This window comes from Talpa europaea (genome assembly GCF_964194135.1).
Source record: "Talpa europaea genome assembly, chromosome: 2".
Classification (NCBI taxonomy): Eukaryota; Metazoa; Chordata; class Mammalia; order Eulipotyphla; family Talpidae; genus Talpa; species Talpa europaea.
Window position 1 is genome coordinate 83,072,985 of NC_140068.1, and position 17,651 is coordinate 83,090,635.

At 38.4% G+C, this 17,651-nt stretch overlaps 1 protein-coding gene across 1 annotated transcript in view; it reads left to right on the forward strand.

The window, feature by feature from the left end:
• The window catches only part of RHAG (Rh associated glycoprotein), a gene marked incomplete at both ends in the record, with an annotated part of 29,521 nt that overhangs the window by 2,684 nt on the left and 9,186 nt on the right, over positions 1-17,651 (forward strand). Inside the window, 2 exons of the mRNA XM_084258912.1 lie at positions 15,355-15,538; positions 16,459-16,609. Coding sequence (XP_084115038.1) covers positions 15,355-15,538; positions 16,459-16,609 — 335 coding nt within the window. The remainder of the gene's footprint in view (positions 1-15,354; positions 15,539-16,458; positions 16,610-17,651) is intronic.

Here is a 17,651-nt window from a genome sequence, read left to right on the forward strand (position 1 = left end):
GGGCAGCTTCGCAATCCAGTGCTCAACTGCTGCACCACCTGGGAGGCCCTAAACTTGTACCATCTCTGAGATGATTGGAAAGTAGTGAAACTGCTTTCTTCATCAGGCAACTAGATAAAGATATTGTGTGATACACATCACATATATACTCAATGAAATACAACTCAGCTATTGAAAAAAGATGAAATAGTACCTTTTGGGAAATAATGAGTGGAACTTGAAGTTATTATGCTAAGTGAAATAAGTCAGAAAATGAAAGATAGTAACTGTATGGTATCAGTCAGCTGTGGAATATAAATAACCAAAGAACAAAAACTGGCAAAACACAACAGAAATGTAGTGGTTACCTGACCGGTGTGGGAAAGGGAATTTGATAGTGTATTGCCACAGGAGCTTAAGTGGAGAAGTGGAGAGTCAATTAAGTATGTGTGCATGTTGGGATGTGATAAATTTCCAAAGTAGAATATATAATTAAATAAAGGCAGAGAAAAATCAATAAAATCTGATTTAAAATATGCTTTCTCATTCTGTGGCTTACATAACAAGTCTGAAATAAAAGGTAATTAGTTTATAGTCTGGGCAATTCCTTCTAATGCAAAGTGATGTTAAGCAGAACTAAAAGAAACAAGAGCCAAACCAAATGGATACTGGGACAAGAACATTTTCTGTGAATGAAGCAGCAAGCACAAAGACCCAGAGGAATTTAATAAATAAAGCCAGTAAGTGAGGAAGACGAAGTAAATGGGGAGGTGTGAGAGTCTTAGAGATTTTTAAGCAAATTGTTTTTACTCTGAGTTAGTTGAAAAGCCATTGGAGGACTTTGAGAAGAGGAATATGTTTGACATGCCTTAAAGACCTTCTAGCTATTAAGTATAGTTTTTACAGGCCCAGGAGGATATACAGAAAGACACATTAGGAGGACAATACAGTAATTCAGCATACTGAATATTAGACTGGGCCATACTAGGTTGGACCATATTAGTTGTACACTAAGAATTAGTCAAATTCTAGCAATAATTTGAAAAGTATAGCTAACAGGACTTCTGATATATCAGTAGTATCCAACATTAAAAAAAGTAATCAAAAAGGGTATCAGGGGGCCTCCCCGGTGGTGCAGCAGTTGAGCGCTGGGTTGCGAAGCTGCCCGCAGCCTCTGCAGCGCCGGTTCGATCCCCGGCTGCTCCCCGGCCACCAGAGGAGGGTCCCACATGGCGCGCAGACCTCTCCTGCCGCCCGCTGCTCCCCTCAGCAGTGTACTTCGGTCCTTCTGGCTGCTCTGCTCCCCGCTCTGGCTCTGGTGAATTCTCTCACCCTCCCGTGCTTCTGACTGTACCCAGTGCATGTGTAAACAAAACAAACAAAAAAACAAGCCAATAAATAAATAAAAACATGCCTCTATAAAATAAATAAATAAATAAATAAAAGGGTATCAGGGACAGGATTCTTTTCACTTTTTAAAGAAATTATCAAAACACAGATGTAAATAATGATGATTTAATAATAATAATTAATGATTAAGTACATTCACATTGTGCATGAAAACAACAAAGGTTCTTACTTAGAGTGTACAAACACACACACACACACAGAGGACATTTGTCATTCATAAGACAAATGAGAGTGAGGTCAAGGGATACAGGAAATGGGGGAAATTCAAGCAATAGGAGGCCCTGTGGACACTGAAGAAGGCTATGAGCAGAACACAAAGTGAAATCTTATTTGGAGGGCATCCACGTTCATTCAGAATGGCAGTCCTAACACAGTCTCCACATAACACCTAAAAGTCTGGCCAATACTAATCTTCCAGTTCATTTGTATTATCCCTGGTTCAAATATTTTGTAGAACAGCCCGGGAATTACATTGTGGGGATTCACACATAGTGAAGACTCAGTTTTTTCCTCCCTCTCACTACTTGTTGTGTTCTTTTAGCCTCAGGCACAACCAAGGAAGTGTGTTGTACACCTGAATATCAGGATTCTTGTCATAATAACTCCAGATGTGCTGACTTGGGGAACTTGCTACACACTATGGTGGTTGGCTCCTATGGCAACTAACAAAGTAGTAATCAAATATGACTTCCTGTGGCAAATTCCGTTTGTGTAAATAGTTTGGCAAGGAATGAAACTTGACCATGACTCTAAGTTAATCCTTGCTAACATATTGACAGACTAGAAAAAATTGTCTGTTTAAGAAGTCATTTTGAGGATTCTTAACATCATAACAGAGATTCTTTAACATTTATGGGCCATTAAAACTATGTCCATGACCTTTTGTATTGTTACTTTAAGTCAATCTTGCAGTTTGAGTCAATTTTTACCCAGGTGATTGTGCTATATTGTGCAGTGATCATTTCAAAATTATTGATTCATAGTTATGCAGGATTTCCAAATATTGACATATTTCATCATGTGATATCAAAAAGGATATTTCTTATTACCACCAAGAATTTCAACAAGAAATCCTTGAGAAGTGCCAGGAAGTAGGTAAGCTTGTAGAAGCAGATCTAAATTCTCGTCAAAAAAATAAATCTCAAAATGTATTACTGGCAACATATCCTCTTAGTTATTTTCATTGAGATGTCAGTCTCCATTCATTTTTCAGAAAACATCAATATGTGTCTTAAAAACCATAGATTATGTTAATCTTTCAACAAACCAGTTTCATGAAAAAAGTTGCTCATTCCATTCACAACTTCAACAATAAAAGCATCACGTTTTTTTCTAAGATAACCATCATGTTTCAGTGTTGCTTTTTGTGTTGTTACATTATAACATACTAGTTCATACATAACAATAAAAACTTATGTGAGGATTAAAATTAACAATTTTAATTAAAATTATTAATTTTAATTAAAATTAACAATTTTCACAAATACATCAAGGAATTCTAAGTGAAATTGGCTTTTTTCCCTGGTAATGAAGAGCATCAATACAATTTGGCACCCCCACCTTCATTCATGCTAAATGCCAGGAGTTTTGCTTCTCGCAACAAGTGAAAAGATATTTTCCCTTGTGCACCCCTATATATACAGCAGCATTTTCACAACCTAAATCCCTTTCAATGAAAAGGCATTTTAAGAATTATCATGAAAATAGTTTAACCTCTTAGACTCCCTGAAAGTATCTCCCAAACCCCCATATGTGTGCCCTTCACAATTTTGAAACCACAGAACATAGATTAACAAAGGCAAACCAGTAAACAACACCAGAAATTATTTTATATATTTCAATATTAGCCACAGATCAAGCACAACATTTTTTTAATCTATATGTTTTCTTGCTTTAATTTAAGCAAATAGTACAAATTTACCATTGATTTATAATACTATATATATTTGGGGGGTACATCTTCACAACTGTGTGGGTTACACCTCACCTCGTCCACCCCTGATGTTCTACTGCCATTCCCACCATTAGGTCCATATCTCTCTCCTGCTCTCCCACTCTTTCCCCCTCCTCCTCTGGTGACCACTATAGGTATCAGAATCTAAAAGTTAGTATTGTTGTGACTTGTAAGTTTGTTTGTTTTGGTTACTTATAGTCCACATATGAGGGAAACTATCTTTTACTTTCTGACTTATTTTGATTGCATAATCACCTCAAGTGCCATCCGTGTTGTCACAAAAGGTAAGATTTCCTCTTTAATTGCTGAATGGTATTATTGAGATACAGATAGATAATTAAATATGAAATGTTTTATTAAAGATGAAATCTTTAATCTATATAAATGTGTCTATCTATATCTTACCATTTCTTTTTCTTTTTTTTTCAATTTTATTTTTATATTCCCCATACAATTACAACCCCCTCCCATTCTGACCCCAATCCCTCCCCTCCCGCCCCCGCCCCCCTAAAAGTGTCTCTGGTTCATAGTTTTTAGTTGATTTTGATTTTCACTTTCTTATAGTTATTCATTTTCCTGGTCCCTTATTTAAGTTTTCTAGATTCCTGCTATGAGTGAGACCATCCGGTATTTTTCTTTTTCTTTTTGGCTTATTTCGCTGAGCATGATCCCTTCCAGCACCATCCATGTTGCAGCAAATTGCATGTGTTTATCTTTTTTGAATGCTGAGTAATATTCCATGGTATATATGTACCACATCTTCTTGATCCAGTCATCTATTTTTGGGCATTTGGGCTGTTTCCAAAGCTTAGCTATTGTAAATAGTGCTGCTATAAACATAGGGGTGCAGGTGCTCTTTGGAATTGATGTTTCTGTGTCCTTTGGGTAAATAGCTAGGAGTGGAATTGCTGGATCATATGGAAGCTCTATGTTAAGTAGGTCCAGAAATCTCCACACAGCTCTCCACAGTGGTTGGACCAGTTTGCACTCCCACCAACAGTGCAGAAGAGTTCCTTTTTCTCCACACCCTCACCAACATTTGTTGTTGCTAGTTTTTTTAATATCTGCCATTCTCACTGGTGTAAGATGGTATCTCATGGTAGTTTTGATTTGCATTTCCCTGATGACAAGTGATGTGGAACATTTTTTCATATGCCTGTTGGCCATTTGCATTTCCTCTTCACCATTTCTTTTTCTAGCCATCCGTCGACAGGCATTTTGGTTTTGATAATGCTGCTGTGTATAAAGGGGTGCACATGTCTTTTCAAATTGATGTTTTCATATTCCCATGTCCTGCTGGGTCATAGTGCATTTTCTTTTCTCTTTTTTTTTTTCATTTTAAGGGTGCCCTGAACCATTTTCCATAAGCACTACACCAGTACATTTACACCAATGATAAACAAGAGTTCCTTTTTTCTCCACACCTTCACCGACACATACTATTTCCAGTCTTCTTGATATGGGTTGCTATCATTGATATAGGCTCCAGTCTTAATGATAGGGTTGAGGTGCTATCTCATGGTGGTTTTGATTTGCATTTACCTAATAATAAATGAATTTGAGCAATTTTTTTCACATGTCTGTTAACCATTTACACATCTTCTTTGGAGAAATGTCTATTCAAATTCCCTGCCTATTTTTTTTATTGGGTTTTTATTTTTAAATCCACAGTTAAGAATTTATTCCTATATTCTTCCAGATATCATTCAATTCAGTTATTATCAAAGGCTTAGCAAATCAGGATATATACTACAGGTAAAGGATAACTAATTTGTGTAGTGTAAACAATTTCTAGGATTGCTTGCTACTGTTCTAAGTGTTACCTGGCATTGTTTTGAGACCTAAATTAATGTACAGCAATAGTTTTTGACCTAAAAATAAAATACAAGCTGTTGTGTTGGACAACATCACACTGACAAACGGGAGTCGTGGAGCAGGCTACATAATGCAGGATGCTGCTGAAGAGCAAGATCCTGGCCCTTTTATTGACACATGTAATTGATTTTAAGGAGATTAAGGAGATTAAGGAAAGAGGAACGATGTAGAACATTAGGGATTGTGAGTATGCCCTCCAGGCACTTCTAATCTACTTGATGATACACCCTAATCCCCAGCCATGGTTCTAATCTTATCAGTAAGGCGCTCCACTGATCAGCTTCTGGGGTCCCTTGTCATACATGGGTCCTCGGCCCCCCAGGCATTCCCGGTCATACCTCGTGATGTATAAGTTGGGAGTATGTGTTATGCATCATTCCTCAGCCCCCTGGGCATTCTGGACATACTTCCTGATGCACATGTTATGGGTAGGTCCTCAGCCCCCCGGGCATTCTGGACATACCTTGTGATGCATAACCTTCCCAGTGTGATCCAGATTGGTGCTCTTGTTTGATTTGAAGGGCTGAAGGGTTGGGCTCCTGTTCCTAACTGGCCGGACCACTTTGACCTTGTTTAAGTGACAAAATGGTGGCCGAATAAGCTGCCTAGGAGTAGCAGACCCACAACAAGCCTCTAGAAGAAACCTGTATTTTGCTTGTTAATGTTTGGCTTCTTAAAGGAAACAATGGGCACAACTAGAACTCAAATCTCAGTTTGTAAATACTCTTCCCCACTCAGGGGCTCACTGGAGAAATCGCTGATCCAAGTCAGGGCAAAGAAAACACAAGGTAAGCCACCTACTTAAAGATGAAAGGGGATATATAAAAACACAGGCTTCTGCTTGATGGAGTACCAGCTATCCAAAGTGAAAAATAAGTGGAACACTGAAATGAATTGTAAATGAAGTGGACTATGGTGGAGAACTATGGGTGCCTTGGTATTGGGTGTGTCGTGCTAACATACATCTGAAAGGAGTGATCCTATTCCTGTAAATCATATACAGAGTTGTAAACCAATGTCACATCAATACAAAATATATAAAATAAAATAATTGGATAATAATAATAATGTGATGGTAATAGGTTACACATTGAAATAAAGAAAATAATTCAAGGAACACATTAAAATATTCCCTAAAGGGGAGTAAGGGAAGAAGGAGGAAACTCTATCAAAGAATTCCAATTTATTAATATAAAAAGAGTAATCAATATAGACATATATAATTTTGAAATTAAGAATGTAATAATTGATTCTAGCAAGGTTCATCAATGGCTTCCAAAAAACATTAGGTAAAAAACTATTGGAGGACACATGGTCTGAAAATGTCACCCCAAAGATTGCCTGCTACTTAGGGGATGAAAAGTACATTATAATACCAATGAAGCTGGGGTATGAGTGATTAAGCAATGTGCTTCATATCAAATATTCACTAGGCTAGGGTTCAGTGGCATTCCAACCCTGAAGTCTGCCTTCAAAACCTATCTTTTAATGGTGCTGGGAAAACTGGGTCGCTACATGCAAAAGAATGAAGCTTGACCACTACCTCACACCATACACAAAAATCAACTCAAAATGGATTAAAGAACTAGACATAAGACCTGAAACCATAAAATATATAGAAGGAAATATAGGCGAAACACTACGTGATCTGCACATCAAAGACATCTTTACAGACACATCACCCAAAGCAGTGATAGTGAAGGCAAAGATAAACAGCTGGGACTACATCAAATTAAAGAGCTTCTGCACAGCAAAAGAGACAATAACAAAAACAAAGAGAAACCCCACCAACTGGGAGAACATTTTTGCACCCAACACTAATGATAAAGGACTGATCACAAAAATCTGCAAAGAGCTGATGAGACTCAACAACAACAAAGAAAATAATCCAGTCAAAAAATGGGCAGAAGAGCTAAAAAGAAACTTCTCTGAAGAGGAAATGCAAATGGCCAACAGGCATATGAAAAAATGTTCAACATCACTTGCCATCAGGGAAATGCAAATCAAAACTACCATGAGATACCATCTTACACCAGTGAGAATGGCACATATTAAAAAAACTAGCAACAACAAATGCTGGCGAGGGTGTGGAGAAAAAGGAACTCTTCTGCACTGTTGGTGGGAGTGCAAACTGGTCCAACCACTGTGGAGAGCTGTGTGGAGATTTCTGGACCTACTAAACATAGAGCTTCCATATGATCCAGCAATTCCACTCCTAGCTATTTACCCAAAGGACACAGAAACATCAATTCCAAAGAGCACCTGCACCCCTATGTTTATAGCAGCACTGTTTACAATAGCTAAGCTTTGGAAACAACCCAAATGCCCAAAAATAGATGACTGGATCAAGAAGATGTGGTACATATATACCATGGAATATTACTGAGCATTCAAAAAAGATAAACACATGCAATTTGCAGCAACATGGATGGCGCTGGAAGGGATCATGCTCAGCGAAATAAGCCAAAAAGAAAAAGAAAAATACCGGATGGTCTCACTCATAGCAGGAATCTAGAAAACTTAAATAAGGGACCAGGAAAATGAATAACTATAAGAAAGTGAAAATCAAAATCAACAAAAAACTATGAACCAGAGACACTTTTAGGGGGGCGGGGGCGGGAGGGGAGGGATTGGGGTCAGAATGGGGGGGCTGCAATTGTATGGGGAATATAACAATAAAATTTATAAAAAAAAAAAAACCTATCTTTTAACTACTCTATTATATGGGCAGTGTTGTTTTCAAGGTAGGACTTTTGGCTACATGAACCATAGTCATCAACAGATTTGTTGAAATATTTTTTGATCCCCAACTAACAGCAATCAATCTCTAAAGAGCAAAATTATATTCTTTCTGGGATAGTGAGTTTATTCAGTTAAAATAACATAAATGATCTTAATTTCCTGTATTATGAACAAACTGTATTGTTCAAGGCAGTTGTTGAAGGTGTCTGAGATACAGTGCTGCAGGCTTACAGCAAATTGTTTTATAGAGAGAAGATACATTTTTTTGAAATGGGAGTTTTCATGCCTATCATCAACTAACAGGAAAAATAAGTTTAGTTATTAGAAAATGACTACATATTGTGAACTCCCTTAAGATTGAGCCTGAATGTAATAACCTTAACAATGATAAAATATGAGCTTCCTGAATGTTATTTATGCAATAGTTTTGCATGTTTATTCTGTATTAATTTAACATGTGCTCTGTCCTGGGTATTAGAGAAGTGAGGAGGAAAACAAAGTCATGCTATCATGGAATCTTAGGAGATGGGATTATTCCCATTTTGCAAATGAGGAAGCTGAGACTGAGGAACATCCTTCTGTATTATTCCAAGGGCATGTAGCTGGTAAAAATGCAAATGGATTGTGGACTACCGTTATAAATCTAGTGAAGTAGTATTGATCAGTGCAATTCTTGACTGAAATGTCAAGAAAACAAACTTATTTCAGCCAGGGACACAGAAATTATAGGAACACTGTAGAATTTTATTACCTTGAGATTGCTCCACTTTTTTTTTTTTTCCTTCTGCATCCTCCTTCATTTTTCATTAGGAACTTTCAGGAAAACACTTGAAAAGCTGTGTCAAAGTAGTGAAAGAAGGCAATGATGCAGACGTGAAGGGAGCAAGGAAGCACTGCCCCTGGTTCCCTTGCCTTGATATCTTGACTCAAAAAGGGAGTCCAGAATTTGCTATGCCACTGGGAAGAAATTCTTAAATACATCTGGTCAGCATTTTCTCCTGTGGGATCAAGTTTTTGATGAAAGGGAAAATTTTATAGAATTCTGAATCCTTAAAAGGACATTTTGAATTAGATGGGGAGTTCTCAACAGCAGCATTATTAACATTTTGAACAAAATAATTGCTCATTTGGTGGCAGGCACATCCTGCCCCATTTAGTCCCACCCCTAATCTGTACAAACTAGATATTAGTAGCACTACCTTACCCACTCAAGTTACAACAACCAACACTGTCTTTAGACATTGCCAAACTTATTCAGAAGGCTAAAATAGCCGCTACTGAGAATCGCTGATCTAGACAAGTTTTGACAGTCCTTAAAACAGGTCAGATGTCCCAAATGTTAAAACCACTGAAGAAATCTTTTTTTGTAGCACTAAAACCGTAGCCCTCTCCCCACCACTCACTCATGGATCCTCAGAGAAGAATGAAATATATATATATATATATATAGAACATCCTATTATTTATAAATGTGTTAACCATAACTTCAAGTATACAGAATCATTATCTGTCAAGAGTCTTCACAACTTTATAAGTTCTCTAGCAACTTAAATAATGGATGAGGTTCCTAGGCCCCCTTGTGGCAAAATGTAGTAACAAGAAGTAAAGAGGAAAAGGCTTTGGAGCACAGTTGACTCAAGAAATTCTTTGCTTCGTGTAAAATGCCTGCTTTTCCATCAAAGAGAGATGGGAACATAATATGAAGACATATTACTTTAATTATTACAGTTATATTTAAAAATTATTATTTTATTGCATGCTTTAAAATCAATAGATTCCAGGAGAAACAAGTACACTAAGAAAAAAAGAAAATGTTTATGGAAAAATCTTGGTAAAAAAAACAGTGATATCCTCTTTTTTCCCTTAACTTTGTGACTATGAGCAAATTGTGGTACTAGAAGATTAAGGAATTCATCTAATACAAACCCTCCTTTAAGGAGGAGAAAATTGAGGCCCAGGAGGATTAAGTAAAATCATAGCCAGTTTATAAATGACATATATTTTCTAGTTCCATTCCAAGTTATCCTATGACTGAAATCAAATGTTTACATATAAAATTTTGGTGGAGGGCAAAACTATCTGTAGAGACAGCCACACACAGCCACACACACACACACACACACACACACCTACATTTCAAAAATCAAACAAGTTGAAGTTAGTTGACAGTGACCCATCATGAATGTCCCAATTATGGTGTTCCTTGGGTAGGAATGAAAGGAGCCAGCCTGGGCCTTGGGCACTCCCTTAAGTGAGATAGTTGCTAACCTGCACTACCTTGCAAGAGAAAAGACTTAATTTCCTTGCCCTGAGACTTCAGCAGAGCTTCCGGGAGGGAAGATTTTCAGAGACCAGATAACCTTGCTCACCTGCTCTCAGAGGCAGCTTCAGGGAACAATAAAATAACCAACGTTTCAATGCATGGTCAGAGTAGAAAGAGTGAAGGACTCTGGTGTATACTTGAGTCCTGGAAAGTTGAATCTGTGTTTCTCATGTTCTTGATTCTTATATTTGCTGCACAAACACAAAAGAATGGCTTCTTGAACACCAAAAGAGACTGTCACTCAATCTATAATGCCACCTTGATCTCTCTGGCCTGTTATTTGTCATACTGTAATACATCAGGATAAGTCCCATGCCTCCTAGGGACCCTTTTCAAATGGGAGGTACCATTGGAAATCCAATAGCTTCAAACTGGGCAAGATCACCACCATAGATTAGTTATCAGATTTAATATGCAATGTCCTAAACTAAATGTGGTTTGTAGCTTGTGTCAGAGGAGAAAGCAAGGTAAATTCTTTCTTCATGCTATGGAAGGGGGGGTGGAGGGGAGCCTACAGGCAAGGTGGCTTACAGCTTAGGTTCCTTAGGAAACAGACTCTAAGACAGCTATTAGCCTGAAAGGCATTTATTAGGGGACATTTAAGGATCAAACCTGCACAGGAAGGATTTGGGCAAAGAGAATTTCTCTGCTGACCTCACAGGAAGCTCTGAATTTGGACTATCTAGCTTCAGGTGGTTGGTTCCTGAAGCAAGAGCATGCTCATGAGAATCAATCATTGAGGGTGGGCTTGGGGAAGGACTGTGACTTTGAGCAAGAAAAGCTCTTCTCCCAGAGAACTGATTGCCTAGGGCTATCAACTGGTAGCATCCCCTACAGCAGAGGAAAATAGAAGAGATGTATCCCTGGAGTCTGAAGGGCAGCTGTGGGCAGTCATTACTGGTTCTGCTACATGAGACAAGTGAGGTATCATAGCTGTCACATTTGAATAGACTTCCTCCTGAGCTTGACATTAGAACAGAACTAGAGAGAATCAAGGGGTAGCACATGTCTCCGAGTATCCGGGAAGCCAAAACTATACCTTGCAGTCCTTAAAATATGTCAGATGTCCCAAAAGTTTTTTGTGCTCAATAAATGAAGAAATTGAAGGAATCAGGCCTAAATTTTTTTAAGATTTATTTTTATTTATTTATGCATACAAGAACTGGGTTGTAGGCCAGAGGTGTGAGGATTCATTGGAGACAGAATGAGGAGCAGACCAAGCGGTTCCACTGAAATACACTGCCGAGGGAAGCAGTAAGCGACACAGGAAAGGACTGCTGTGCCATGTGGGTTAGTTCCCTGGCTGGGGATCGAATTCATGCTGCAGTGGCTGGCAATAGCTTGATAGGGCTGAGACTTAAAGCCCTGTGCCACCAGGGGGAGGCCCCCTAATCAGACCTCAATTTAAATCCTCATCCCTCATTTGGACAAACAAATTTGGAATTGTATTTTCTAGGCATGGTCTCCTGAAAGCTATTTCCACTTAAACCTCTGGCCACAGTGATTATTATTAATTCAACATTTGAGGGTTCTATTTTTTTCTCTCCGGCTTTTTATTTGTTCCCAATTTAACTCAATTTGTTGTGTGTATCTATTCATTTGAATGATAAGAAATTCACAAATATTCCAAACATGTCCATTGGTTATTTCAATGCAAAAGTGTCATTTTCACATGGTTCAGTCAAATAGATGTTTCCCAATAGATGTTTAAGTTGTAAATTTCTTGAGGGAAGGGCTTGTAGTCTCAGTATTTGTATCTGATCTTATGTTTTATGTGTACAGTGCCCACTGCACACTCACGCCCACAGGGTTTTCAGATTCAAAGCTACCCTGGAAAGTAGGACCTTTTCACTTTTGCAAATAAGAACACAAAGCTCACAGAAAATTAGTGACTTGGCCCAGGTCACAACCACATAATAATTGAGGGACCTGATCCTACATCTCAAGATACCAAAACAAATATTTTATTTTCAAAGAGCCCACAGACTTTCTTTTGTCTGTTTGGTGCTTCTTTGTTTAGAAAGTGCTAACAAAACAGGTCAAGGAAATTTAGCCTCTTTTTCTCACAAAGCATGCTATGATATTGGGTGTACTGCTTTATTTACAATGGCACCAAACTTTTCAATCTTAAAAACCTATATTTTCATATGGAAGCTCTATGTTTAGTAGGTCCAGAAATCTCCACACAGCTCTGCATAGTGGTTGGACCAGTTTGCACTCCCACCAACAGTGCAGGAGTGTTCCTTTTTCTGCACACCCTCGCCAACATTTGTTGTTGCTAGTTTTTTTAATATGTGCCATTCTCACTGGTGTAAGATGGTATCTCATGGTAGTTTTGATTTGCATTTCCCTGATTATAAGTGATGTTGAACATTTTTTCATATGCCTGTTGGCCATTTGCATTTCCTCTTCAGAGATGTTTCTTTTTAGCTCTTCTGCCCATTTTTTCACTGGATTATTTTCTTTGTTTTTGTTGAGTCTCATCAGCTCTTTGTAGATTTTTGTGATCAGTCCTTTATCATTAGTGTTGGGTGCAAAAATGTTCTCCCAGTCGGTAGGGGTTTCTCTTTGTTTTTGTTATTGTCTCTTTTGCTGTGCAGAAGCTCTTTAATTTGATGTAGTCCCAGCTGTTGATCTTTGCTTTCACTATCACTGCTTTGGGTGATATGTCTGTAAAGATGTCTTTGATGTTCATATCATGTAGTGTTTCACCTATATTTCCTTCTATGTATTTTATGGTTTCAGGTCTTATGTCTAGTTCTTTAATCCATTTTGAGTTGGTTTTTGTGCATGGTGTTAGGTAGTAGTCAAGCCTCATTCTTTTGCATTTAGCGACCCAGTTTTCCCAGCACCATTTATTGAACAAACTTTCTTTGCTCCAATGCATATTCTTTGCTCCTTTGTCAAAGATTAGTTAACCATAAATCTGCGGATTCCACTCCTAGGTATTTACCCAAAGGACACAGAAACATCAATTCCAAAGAGCACCTGCACCCCTATGTTTATAGCAGCACTATTTACAATAGCTAAGCTTTGGAAACAACCCAAATGCCCAAAAATAGATGACTAGATCAAGAAGATGTGGTACATATACACCATGGAATATTACTCAGCATTCAAAAAAGATAAACACATGCAATTTGCAGCAACATGGATGGAGCTGGAAGGGATCATGCTCAGTGAAATAAGCCAGAAAGAAAAAGAAAAATACTGGATGGTCTCACTCATAGTAGGAATCTAGAAAACTTAAATAAGGGACCAGGAAAAAGAATAACTATAAGAAAGAAAATATCAAAATCAACAAACAACTATGAACCAGAGACACTGTATGGGGGCGGGGGCGGGGAAAGGAGGGATTGGGGGCGAAATACGGGGGTTGTAATTGTATGGGGAATATAAAATAAAATTTAAATTAAAAAAAGTAAAAAAAATAAAATAAAAATATAATTTTCAAATGATAAAAAAAAAAAACCTATGTTTTCACAGTGCTGGGTTGTTAAGCACATTGATATTTGACCCCACATTGACAGCATGTCATCGTAACTACAGATTTTACTGAGAAAAAACAAGAAACTTACAATTACAACTGTTAGATTCTGGTGTTCAGGAGCATACCACACGTTCCCGGGAACACGTTTGAGAGACAAGTCGTGGAGCACATTTGCAAGGCAAGACTCTGCTGCTTTGTGAGCAGCTCTCTTGCTATTTATTTAGTAATAATGAATAAACATGATTGATTATGTGGCAATGGCAGGAGAAGCAGGGCCCAGGGAAAACAAAGGGTATTCATCTTATGGGGAACAGGATTTCAAAGGGATCAAAGGGTAATCAATTATATAGGGAACAGGGGACATGTTGGCCACATCTACAGGGAGTATTTCCGGTGCAGGTGCCTGGTGTAATTTCTGGGATGATCCCAAGTTGTCTTGGACCCTGAACATGCACTCAGTCAGTCATTACCTATGCATCCCCGGCCACCTCATGATGTGGGCCATTGTCTCAAGGCAGACATGCAGGGATGCCTAATCCAATTCTTTCACATACACATAGGTGCATAGGGAGGCCTTGTAGAAAATACAAGTATGATTGTATTTCATTCTGAGTATGATCCCGACCAGGGAGTTAACACACATGGCTCAGCAGACCTCTCCTGTCTTGCCCACTGCTCCCCTCAGCAGTGTACTTCAGTACATCTGCCTGTTCTGCTCTCCACGCTGTCACTGGTGAATCCTCTCACCCCTCACCCTGGAACCTCTGGCTTACACCAGAGGTTGTATACATAAATAAATAAAAACAAATCTTTAAAAAATAAAATAATTCAGCTAACATGTTGTAATTTACAAAATAAATAAATAAAATAATATTTAATAAATAAAAATACAATGAAAGTGCTAACAATGATATTACCCCATGTGATTCTAATAATGATCTGGTAAGATTTCCAAGGTCAGTGCTACTCTACACATTTGATATGTGGAGACTGCAACTCATTCATCCAGTCATGATTGCCTCTTTCCCTATGCGCATGTTCTTATGCCTGGGGGCAAATGAAAACTCTGGGCAGCAAAGGATGAATATGCCCTAACTCTTCATCAGGAAATTCACAACACAGTGCGGGAAAAGGACATCTCATGGACTAAGTAACTATGACAGTGAGATGCATGCTAGATAAATGCCATACATGGCAAATATCAAAGCTGAGGTAAATACAGAAAGCAATGTGGAAGTCAAGAGGAAATATGATTTCCCCTGCAGTAATGGGGAAATCTTTAAAAGAGTGCATGCACGCCCCCTAGTGAAAAGTAATGAAAAACTCTTTCAGGAGAGGACAAACGGTACTCTGAAATGGTAGTACAGTGTTCCAGAAAATGGCTCAAATACCAAATAACTGGCCTAAGGTCTTATGGCTGGTAGTAGGCAAATGGCTGGAACCCAGTCTTTTTCTGCCCAGTTAATGTTCTCCCTCCTCAGTGTCTTATGCAAAGGATGTACACTTAATAAATGGGATATTTATAATGTGACATTTTCTTTATGCTTCCCTAATGCAGATTTCCTCTTTAATCTTTTCCAGTATTCCAAGATGTGCATGTTATGATATTTGTTGGGTTTGGCTTCCTCATGACCTTCCTGAAGAAATATGGCTTCAGCAGTGTGGGCATCAACCTACTCATCGCTGCTCTGGGTCTCCAGTGGGGCACTATTGCACAAGGCCTCCTGCACAGCCACGGAGAGAAAATCCACATTGGAATCAAGAGGTGACACCCTGTACTTTTCAAGCATTGTGTTTTCTGAGCAATTGTTTCCCTACTCAGTCTCTTGTCAGTCAGGGTCTGTGCAGACTTTTAAATTGTCTGACAACCTGGCAAATTGCCTCCCTTGGGTAACAGATGGTTGTTGGGACCCAAGGATCCAAGTGACTGCCATAGTCTACTGAGCTGGGTCATACGCTCATGTCTATATTCTCTTTGGCTCAAATGTAAGGGTATGAGAAATCCCCTTTCATATAAAATTTTTTAAAGATTTATTTACTTATGCATACAAGAGCTGGAGTACAGGCCAGAGATGGGGGCGGGGGGGTGAGAGGATTCACCAGAGACAGAGTGGGGAACAGAACAGGCAGACTGACTGAAATACACTGCTGAAGTAAGCAGCAAAAGAGATAGGAGAGGTCTGCTGCACCATGTGGGTTGCTCCCTGGCGGGCTAGGGATCGAACTCATGCTGCAGAGGCTGTGGATTGCTTCATAGTGCTGTGCTTAATCCCTTGAGCCATCAGGGAGGCCCCTCCCTTTCATATAATTATTAACCCTTCCATCTCAGCTACAGAGGAAAAACCCTCCATTAGTTATTTTTCTAAGATTGTTTTTGAAATGTAAACATATATTCTTGTCGTGCATGAGTACAAACACTCCAGGAAATAATTCATTCATCAGATCAGCAAAAAAAAACGGTAAAACCCTAAACGAGAGAAAGAGCGGGTATATTAAACTAAAGGAAATGTTAAGCAACTATAGAGTATCTGGTATATAGAAGAAATTTGGGGTAAGAAGTGGAAAAGGACAGATTTAGGCCTGTGAGAAGCTCCAGATGAGGCTAGTTGGGTGAGGGCCTTGTACTCTGGATAAGGTTATGTTATCATTTGTTCTTCTCCAATGTATTCTTTCTTTACCCCTCAGCATGATAAATGCAGACTTCAGTACAGCAACAGCCCTGATTTCTTTTGGAGCTGTTCTGGGAAAAACAAGTCCAGTCCAGATGCTGATCATGACTATTATAGAAATTACTATCTTTGCTGGCAATGAACATCTGGTTGTGGAAAAGTTTCAGGTAAGGGATAGAATATGTACACTTACCTAGCTTTAGGCATTAGTTCTGGCCACAACACATAATAGATTCCCACTTTACGCAAGGCCAAACTTGGGTGAGAGTTATGTAGTAGCAAACAGTAACGAATAGTTATCATTTATTTGGTTTCCTACTATCAACCAGAAGTTTTATAAAGATCTCATTTCATTATCACAACAACATTGTAAAGTATACGTTATCATTACTATTTGTGTACAATAAAACAGAGGATCACAGGTGCTAAATGTCTTACCTAAATCTGGACTCAAATCAGAATTTTTCTAACTTCATGGCCCTAATTTCTACCAATGATCAGTTCCTTTTTCAATGATGTGAATGGTCTTTGCTAGGGCTTCTGTTCCAGTCTAGTTCAAATTTCTTCTGCTCCATGAAAATGTCATTGCCACCCCAAGATACATTCCCAGGCACTTTCCAGTATGTTGAATATACTTCTACTGAACATTTAACCCAATAGTAAACATTTCTGATACTTTTCTGTAGGTGTCATGTGTTCGTGATTCAATGACCAATAGAATAAAGCACCTCTCTTTATAGAGTTTGCAATCTAGTGGTGTAGACAGACGATAAGCACCAATCATGCATTCATCCACCCACTCACAGGCAGGTGTGCTCACACATGCATGTGCACATGCATACACACACATTCAAATATTATTATAAATTGTAATACATGATATAAAAAACAAGTTGACAGCACTAAGAATGAGTGTAACAAGAAGACTCAGTTTAGGTTGTAGAATCCAGAAAGGGTTCTCCGAGGACATCACAATTATGCTGAAGCTGAAAGGTACATAGGTATTTATTAAGCATGAAAATCTACATTATTTAGGATATATTGATGTAAATTATTAAATCAGCATCATTTTTCTACCTTAATAAATAAGTAATACGTTCTCTTGCTAACACTGAACTTCCCTCTAGAGACAAGAAAGCTAGATCAAATCCATACTGTGGCCTACAAGGGAGACTAAAGAATAGTTCTTCAAATGATCTTTAGACCTCA